We start from the raw sequence: 8,194 nt of genomic DNA, 5'->3' as shown, positions 1-8,194 counted from the left end.
GCCGCCTTCCCGCCGGGCGCCCGCTGCTCTGCTTCGCCCTCTGCCTCCTGTGCTGCGGCCCAGCGGCTGTGGGCGCCGTCCCCGAGGTCGGGCTCTGGACCGCGACGATCAGTGACGTAAGCGGAATGTCGGGACCGAGGCGAGGCGCATCTGAGGCCCGCAGGGTTCTCTGGCCCCCGCTAGGAGCCAGTCCTGGGCTTGTTCATCTGGTCAAATCTGCTCTGGGCGCCCAATACGTTTCCTGGGCCTTTTGTCCGCTGTGGGCGGGGAGCGCCCCCTCCTCCGGCCAGATCTAGCCTATGGGGAAGATGAGTCAGGCTTCTGTGCAGGGGGGCGGCTCTCCCCTCTGAACCCTGTTAGTGAAAATCATCTTTCCCGTAGTCCTGGCCTCTCGCTCTGCTCGGACAGTCTCTGGCTATATCAGGCCCTTCTTTATTCAGACCTGAGCCCTGAACCCCTTGGCACTCCTAGCGGCATCTTTGGATTTGACCCCTCGTGCCGGGGTGTAGCCACAGGGCCACACCCTTGTAGCCACAGGAAGGACTTTACAGTGTTTCAGTTTCCGCATACATTTATAAAGCGTGTGCGTCTTTATTCCTCTTTTTCTCTCTCTTCCTCCCTCTCTCCCTTTTTCTTCCTTCTTCCTTTCTTCCAGAAGGGAACAGGCAACAGTCATGCCACTCCCTTTCCCTCATTCTGGGTTTCTCTCGTGCTCCTATCACAGTTCTGGGACTATGTGTGGTTGGGGGGCGGGGGCGGGACATTTGCAAGGCTAGTCCGGAGGCTTGAGCCCGTGGAAACACTTCTTTCCAGGGCAGGCCATTTGAGAACTTGACATCTGGAAGTTTCACGTCTCATGTTGTGGGAGGAATGCCGGGGTAGAATTTTGGAAAGATTTGCTAAAGAGGGACAGGAAATCGAAGAGGCCTTACTACGACTTTTCTAGAGTCAGATGATTTGATTCATCCATCTCTGTTTGAGATGAATATTTTCCACATGTATAGAAGCGATGTCTGAATTCTTTTTATTAATTTATTTTTATTTATGGCTGCGCTGGGTCTTCCTTGCTGCGTATGGGTTTTCTGTGTTTGCTGTGAGTGGGAACTACTTCTAGTTGAGGTGCTCAGGCCTCTCATTGCAGAGGCTTCTCTTGCTGTAGAGCAGGGTCTTTAGGACTGGAGCCTCAGTAGTTGTGGTGAGCCTGCAGCATATGGGATCTTCCTGGACCAGGTATCCAACCCATGTCCTCTGCATTGGCAGGCAGATTGTTAACCTCTGGACCACCTGGGAAGTCTGGATGTCCGAATTCTAAAGGCAAAACTTAATTTTGAACTCCTCAATCAGAAAAAGAAAGTAGTGTAGGAGACTACAAATTCTTCCCAGAGCACAAAAGCTACGTAGAGGCTAGAGTATGTATCTTTCTGAATCTTTAAGACCCAGTGCAACCATTTCTTCCAGGATTCTCCTGGGTTGGTGCCCTATTTTGTGTACCAATCATAGAGCCTGTGTATCTCCATTATTGAATTTCTCTGAACAGTAAAAAGCAAAATTCAGAGTGTAAGGTAAGGGAGTTAGAGAAGGCGAGGTTCAGAAAAACCGGCACTTTACAGGAACAGATCACCTTCAATGAGGTGAGAAGGGGCAGCAGTCAGATTAGTGAGCTGCTGCACTAACCCAAGAAAAGAGTGAGTATGTATAGGCATGTATGTGTAAAGCTACTGTCTTAAGGGGGCCTGTTCTTCTCCACGGTTGTTCAGAGTAGTTATCTCCTGGGTGTAATCAACCTTAATGTCCATTTTTTTTCTTCCGGTGAGAGAGTTCTTTGTTTTGCATAGAATGGTGGGGAGGACCTGGAGGGGAATTTTAACTCCAGGCTATTTTGAGCTAAGTAACTTTCCTTCACAGAGAACCACACTTAAGGTTTCATGCTGCTTCTGTAGTGAATGGGCAATAGCATAAACTAAGAATAAATTGGAAATAAATTGGCTGCAGAGTGCTTGACCATATCTGTGCAAATCTTTGCCAAGTACACTTTGGATAGGGAGATTCCTAAAGCCATGGGGAGAAAATAACTTTGCTTCTTGCGTGAGAAAGAAAATTTTTCTTTGGATCCCATATAATCTTTATTTTTGTTGTTTAGTCGCTGAGTCATGTCCGACACTTCTGTGATCCCATGGACTGTAACCTGTTAGGCTCCCCTGTCTATGGGGTTTCCCAGGCAAGGATACTGGAGCGGGTTGTCATTTCCTTCTTCAGGGGATCTTCATGACCCAGGGATCAAACCCATGTCTCTTGCATTGGCAGGTGGATTTTTTACCACTGAGCCAGCAGGAAAGCCCCACGTGATCTTTAGTCCTATGTGATTCAGGACAGTCACTCATTCAGTCGCTCAGTTGTGTCCGACTCCTTGCGACCCCATGAATCGCAGCACGCCAGGCCTCCCTGGCCATCACCAGCACGCCAGGCCTTCCTGTCCATCACCAACTCCCGGAGTTCACTCAAACTCACGTCCATCGAGTCAGTGATGCCATCCAGCCATCTCATCCTCTGTCGTCCCCTTCTCCTCCTGCCCCCAATCCCTCCCAGCATCAGAGTCTTTTCCAGTGAGTCAACTTTTTGCATGAGGTGGCCAAAGTACTGGAGTTTCAGCTTTATCATCATACCTTCCAAAGAAATCCCAGGGCTGATCTCCTTCAGAATGGACTGGTTGGATCTCCTTGCAGTCCAAGGGACTCTCAAGAGTCTTCTCCAACACCACAGTTCAAAAGCATCAATTCTTCGACGCTCAGCCTTCTTCAAACTCTCACAGTAACAATCCATAAAGCTCTTTGCAAAGGGTAGGCTGATTTTTTTTTTCCTCTCCCTTATTTTAATTTGTCACAACTTGTTATTCAGAACTGGAAAGGAAAGTGTAGCTTTCTTTCATTTGTCCTACAAATTCATCCAGAAATGGTTCTTTCGATTGTAAAGGTCAACAGTTTAAATGCCTGCCTACCATGTGCCATGCACTACATTGGCCATTGCTGTTGGAAGGATGTATTTTAGACACAGCCGCCTCTCTCAAGAAGCTCACACAGTGGAGGGAGAGCAGATTCGTGGGTAGTAATTACACACATGGTGGCATTCCTGGGATATTACTGGAGCACTGAGGAAATCACCTAACCCCACTTTCTGGAGTTGGTGCTTGGCTGACTCTGAAAGGATGCGTAGATGAAGAAGGAGGCGGCGAGTATAACAGCAGCCGTGTAGAAACTCTTGGTGAGTCTGCTGACAAGGCAGGAGTGTTACTTGGGATTGGACCACCATAAGCCTTCCATCCCTGAGCTTGGCCTTGAGCCCGTGGCCTCAAACTCAAGGACCTGTGGGGGCTGAGGCAAGTCCTATCAGTGAGTGAAGCAAGTTAGGTTTGGGGCCGGTGGGGAATGCTGTGAACTGCAGATGACGTGCCACTGCTGAAGAGGGCGCTTGCCATTCAGCTCTAGCTGTGAATGCTGTAGGGCGGTTGACACATTTTTTTATCTTTTTTGGCCGCACCACGCAGCATGTGGGATCTTAGTTCCCCAATCAGGTGTCAAACCCTCACCCCCTGCAGGGAAAGTGCAGAATCTTAACCTTTGGACCTCCAGGGAAGTCCGTATATTTTTACTGTGTCAGCTAATTCAGAAAAAGTTTTAAAAGACTCCTTGTGGGCCCAACACCACCCATTTTTTAGGTTGAATTTACATGTTGGCCACCAGTAGCAACTTGGGAGTGAATGAGGGCAAGCCATGGAAGAGTTTTAGACATACCTGCTAATCACGGTGGCTGTTATCTAAGGATGAATTGTAGGCTCCAGTCTGGAGGCAGAGGTACCAGTTAATTGCAGAAGTATAGGCCTGAATCAGGGCAGTGGTGGCAGGAATGGAGGGGGTGTTTGCTTTGTCACTCAGTCGTGACTGACTCTTTATGGCCCCAGGGACTGTAGACTTCTAGGCTCCTCTGTCCATGGGATTTCCCAGGCAAGAATACTGGAGTGGGTTGCCATTTCCTCCTCCGGGGGGCCTCCCCAACGCAGGGGCTGAACCCATGTCTCCTGCATTGGCAGGTGGATTCTGAACCACTGAGCCACCAGGGAAACCCTGCAGGAATGAAGAGAAAGGGCTAAATCTGAGAAATGTCTGTGCCTTGGAGATGGGGTGATGGAGGTGAGAGACCCAAAGAAACCATGACTTGGGTGATTGGGGATGGCATAACCTACATACAACCAAGCTGGTCAGCACAGGGAGAGCTGGTGAGGAGCAGAGGGGGAGGCGTCTGGTTTAGTGCAGGTGAAATAGGTTAAAACGTCTGCCTGCAATGTGGAAGACCTGGGTTCGATCCCTGGATCGGGAAGATCCCCTGGAGAAGGAAATGACAACCCACTCCAGTACTCTTGCCTGGAGAATCCCATGGACGGAGGAGCCTTTTGGGCTACAGTGCACGGGGTCGCAAAGAGTCGGACACGACTAAGCTACTTCACTCACTCACTCACTCAAATGTGGACAGTATTGGACATCCCAGAGGGTGTGACCTTTAGGTAATTGGGTATGTGGACGTGCAGCTCAGAGGAGGGATCTGGACCAGGGTTTTATTGATGTTGAAACTGTTGAGGAGGGATGGGATTTCCGTGGTGGTCCAGTGGTTAAGAGTGCACCTTCTAATGCAGGGGATGTAGGTTTGATCCCTGGTCGGGGAATTAAGATCCTACATGCCTCAAGGACAAAAACCCCAAACATAAAACAGAAGCAATCTTGTAGCAAATTCAATAAAGACTTTAAAAAAGAATGATCTGCATTAAAAAAAAATCTTGAAGAAAACCATCATGGAGGGAAAAGGGTTATCGAGAAAGAACAGTTTCTCCTATCAGGGTTTTCCTGTAATCCCTAACCACTTGTTCGCTTAACTTAATCTCTTCTCACAGAATTTTTATTCTTGGTGAGGGCAGACATGGATCAAACCAGTCAATCCTAAAGGAAATTAGTCCTGAATATTCATTGGAAGGACTGATACTGAAGCTGAAAGTCCAGTACTTTGGCTACCTGATGGGACGAACCTGATGCTGGGAAAGATTGAAGGCGGGAGAAGAAGGGGACGACAGAGGATGAGATGGCTGGATGGCATCATCAACTCAATGGACGTGAGTTTGAGCAAATTCCAGGAGTTGGTGATGGACAGGGAGGCCTGGCGTGCTGCAGTCCACGGGGTCACACAGAGTCGAACACAACTGAGCGACTGAGCTGACTGAGGGCGACATGAAATAACTAGCTAGTACAAGGTTTCATTGTGCTTGTGGTGAGGGATGCAACGAATGGGTCCTATGAACCTTGCAAGGGAGGGCCGGCCTGGTGTGGGCCCTGGTGGAAGATGCCCTGAGGAAGGGGATGTTGAGCTGGGCTGTCAGGGGTCAGAAGGAAATAACTAGAGGAAGAGTAAATTTTCAGGTAAGTTTTCAGGTTGACCACTAAGGTCCTGAGGGCTGGAAGGAGTATTATGTTTTTGATGACCAGGCCTTGGTTACACCGGGCCCTGTGAGCCACAGGGAGATTTGGTCTGTTGTAAAAAGACAGTCTGTGGTATAGTGCAGTGGTAAAGAATCTGCCTGCCAGTACAGGAGATGCAAGAGACGCAGGTTCAATCCCTGGATTGGGAAGATCCCTTGAAGAAGGAAATTGCAATCTGCTTCCTTATTACCTGGGAAATCCCAGAGACAGAGGAGCCTGGTGGCTATAGTCCGTCGAGTGTCAAAGAGTCAGACATGACTGAGCACACACACAGAGAGGGTGGTAAGCCACAGCTCAGAGAGAGGGTCAGCTGTTTTATCAAAGGCGCGTTTATGTTGATGCCAGGAGAGCAGGCGCAGGCGCAAGACACGCAGCCCTCCCTCGGCCCCTGTGCGCTGCTGGCCTCAGGCTGTGAGCCTTGCGGGGGCCTCACGTCCGCTGCAGGGAGTAGATTACTTGGGACAAGGCTCTGAGCCAGGCAGTGATGGGACCAGATCTATGAGTTGCTTTGTTTTTTCTCTTTTGACCACACACCATGTGGGATCTTAGTTCCCTCAACCAGGGATCAAACCTGTGCCCTCTGCATTGGAAGCATGTTGTCTTAACCATTGGGCCACTAGGGAAGTCCAAGATTTACATTAAGAAAAATAATAATAATTGATTTGGTCATAGGGAGGAGTGAAAGGATTGTTGTTGTTGTTCAGTCGCTAAGTCGTGTCCGACTCTTTGTGACCCCTTGGACCGCAGCACACCAGGCTTCACCATCTCCCAGAGTTTGCTCAAATTCATGTCCACTGAGTCAGTGATGCCATCCAACCATCTCATCCTTTGTCGTCCCCTTCTTCTTTTGCCTTCAATCTTTCCCAACATCAGGGTCTTTTCCAGTGAATTGGCTCTTTGCATCAGGGGGCCAAAGGATTGGAGCTTCAGCTTTAGCATCAGTCCTCCCAGTGAATATTCAGGGTTGATTTCCTTTAGGATTCATGGTTCAATCTTGCAGTCCAAGGGACTCTCAAGAATATTCTCCAGCACCACAATTCAAAAACGTCAGTTCTTTGGTGTTTATTTTCCAGAATACAACAGTACTTTTAAATAGTAGAGAGAAATGTTTTTAACAAGATTTTTCTTTATTAGTTTTTAAAAATACACGTGTATATATATATTTTGGTTGCGGTGAATCTTCGTTGCTGCGCGAGGGTTTTCTCCAGTTGCAGCGAGCAGGGGCTACTCCAGTTGCAGTGCGTGGGCTTCTCATTGCGGGGGCTTCTCCCGTGGCAGAGTGCGGGCTCTGGGCAAGTGGGCATTCATGGCACCCGGGCCTAGTTGTTCTGCGGCATATGCAGTCTTCCCAGATCAGGGATCAAACCCAGGTCTCCTGCGTTAGCAGCTGATTCTTATCCACTTACCACCAGGGAAGTCCAGTATATTTATTTCTTAATTTGGCTGCACCGGGTATTAGCTCTGGTTAGTTAGCTAGTTACTAGTTAGATGTGGGATCTAGCTTTCTGATCAGGGATCACACCTGGCCCCCTGCTTGAGGAGCAGGGAATGCTAGCCACTGGACCACGAGGGAAGTCCCTAACAAGATCTTTCTATATTTCTTTGTTTCTCATTACAGAAATCAGGACCTTTGATATTTAGGAAAATTATGTTTAACTCTACTGAGATCAAGTTTTCTGGTAAGTATAATAAGCTAATGTAATACTGAAGTAACAATAAATTATAAGTAAGCAACATATAATCTAATATGTTAGCATAATATAAACTAACATGACACATTATAATATTATGTATTTTAAACTAGGCAGATGTTTTTAGGTGATTATAACATTTTAAAAGTCTCTTGATCCAGTCAAATTGTAGTTATTTTCAAGAATGGATTTTTCTAATCTTGTCTCAGAAAATGTAATATGAATCATTATTTAAAAGTTATAGTTAAAGCCTAATAAAGGAATCTTCAGCAAAACAGTATTTCACTTCTGTGAAATTTGACTTTGAATCCGTTTTAAAGTACAATAAATTCTTTTTATGGATATAGGAAATGCCATGATTGTGATGAAACCTTTGTGCCTCTGAAATCTGTCTAAATATACACGATTGTAGTATGAAATAAAAATTATTAGACACTGATATTTTAATTAGGATTTTAGGGGTTCAGTTCAGTTCAGTTCAGTCGCTCAGTCGTGTCTGACTCTTTGCGACCCCATGAATCGCAGCACGCCAGGCCTCCCTGTCCATCACCAACTCCCGGAGTTCGCTCAGACTCACGGCCATCAAGTCAGTGATGCCATCCAGCCATCTCATCCTCTGTCGTCCCCTTCTCCTCCTGCCCCCAATCCCTCCCAGCATCAGAGTCTTTTCCGATAAGTCAACTCTTCACATGAGGTGGCCAAAGTACTGGAGTTTCAGCTTTAGCATCATTCCTTCCAAAGAAATCCCAGGGCTGACCTCCTTCAGAATGGACTGGTTGGATCTCCTTGCAGTCCAAGGGACTCTCAAGAGTCTTCTCCAGCACCACAGTTCAAAAGCATCAATTCTTCGGCGCTCAGCCTTCTTCACAGTCCAACTCTCACATCCATACATGACCACTGGAAAAACCATAGCCTTGACTAGATGGACCTTTGTTGGCAAAGTGATGTCTCTGCTTTTGAATATGCTAACTAGGTTGGTCATAA

The 8,194-nt window shown here is 47.5% G+C and overlaps 1 protein-coding gene across 1 annotated transcript in view; it reads left to right on the top strand.

Annotated features, from left to right (window-relative positions):
* Positions 1 to 5: 5 nt before the first annotated feature.
* TMEM87B (transmembrane protein 87B) overlaps positions 6 to 8,194 on the top strand; it is a gene marked incomplete at its 5' end in the record, with an annotated part of 50,702 nt that continues 42,513 nt past the window's right edge. Inside the window, 2 exons of the mRNA XM_010829848.1 lie at positions 6 to 116; positions 7,138 to 7,198. Coding sequence (XP_010828150.1) covers positions 6 to 116; positions 7,138 to 7,198 — 172 coding nt within the window. The remainder of the gene's footprint in view (positions 117 to 7,137; positions 7,199 to 8,194) is intronic.

The sequence above is a fragment of the Bison bison genome, unplaced genomic scaffold (assembly GCF_000754665.1).
Source record: "Bison bison bison isolate TAMUID 2011002044 unplaced genomic scaffold, Bison_UMD1.0 scf7180017864508, whole genome shotgun sequence".
Taxonomy (NCBI): Eukaryota; Metazoa; Chordata; class Mammalia; order Artiodactyla; family Bovidae; genus Bison; species Bison bison.
The sequence above is the reverse complement of the archived record's forward strand: the minus strand, read 5'-3'. Positions and strand labels throughout refer to the sequence as shown.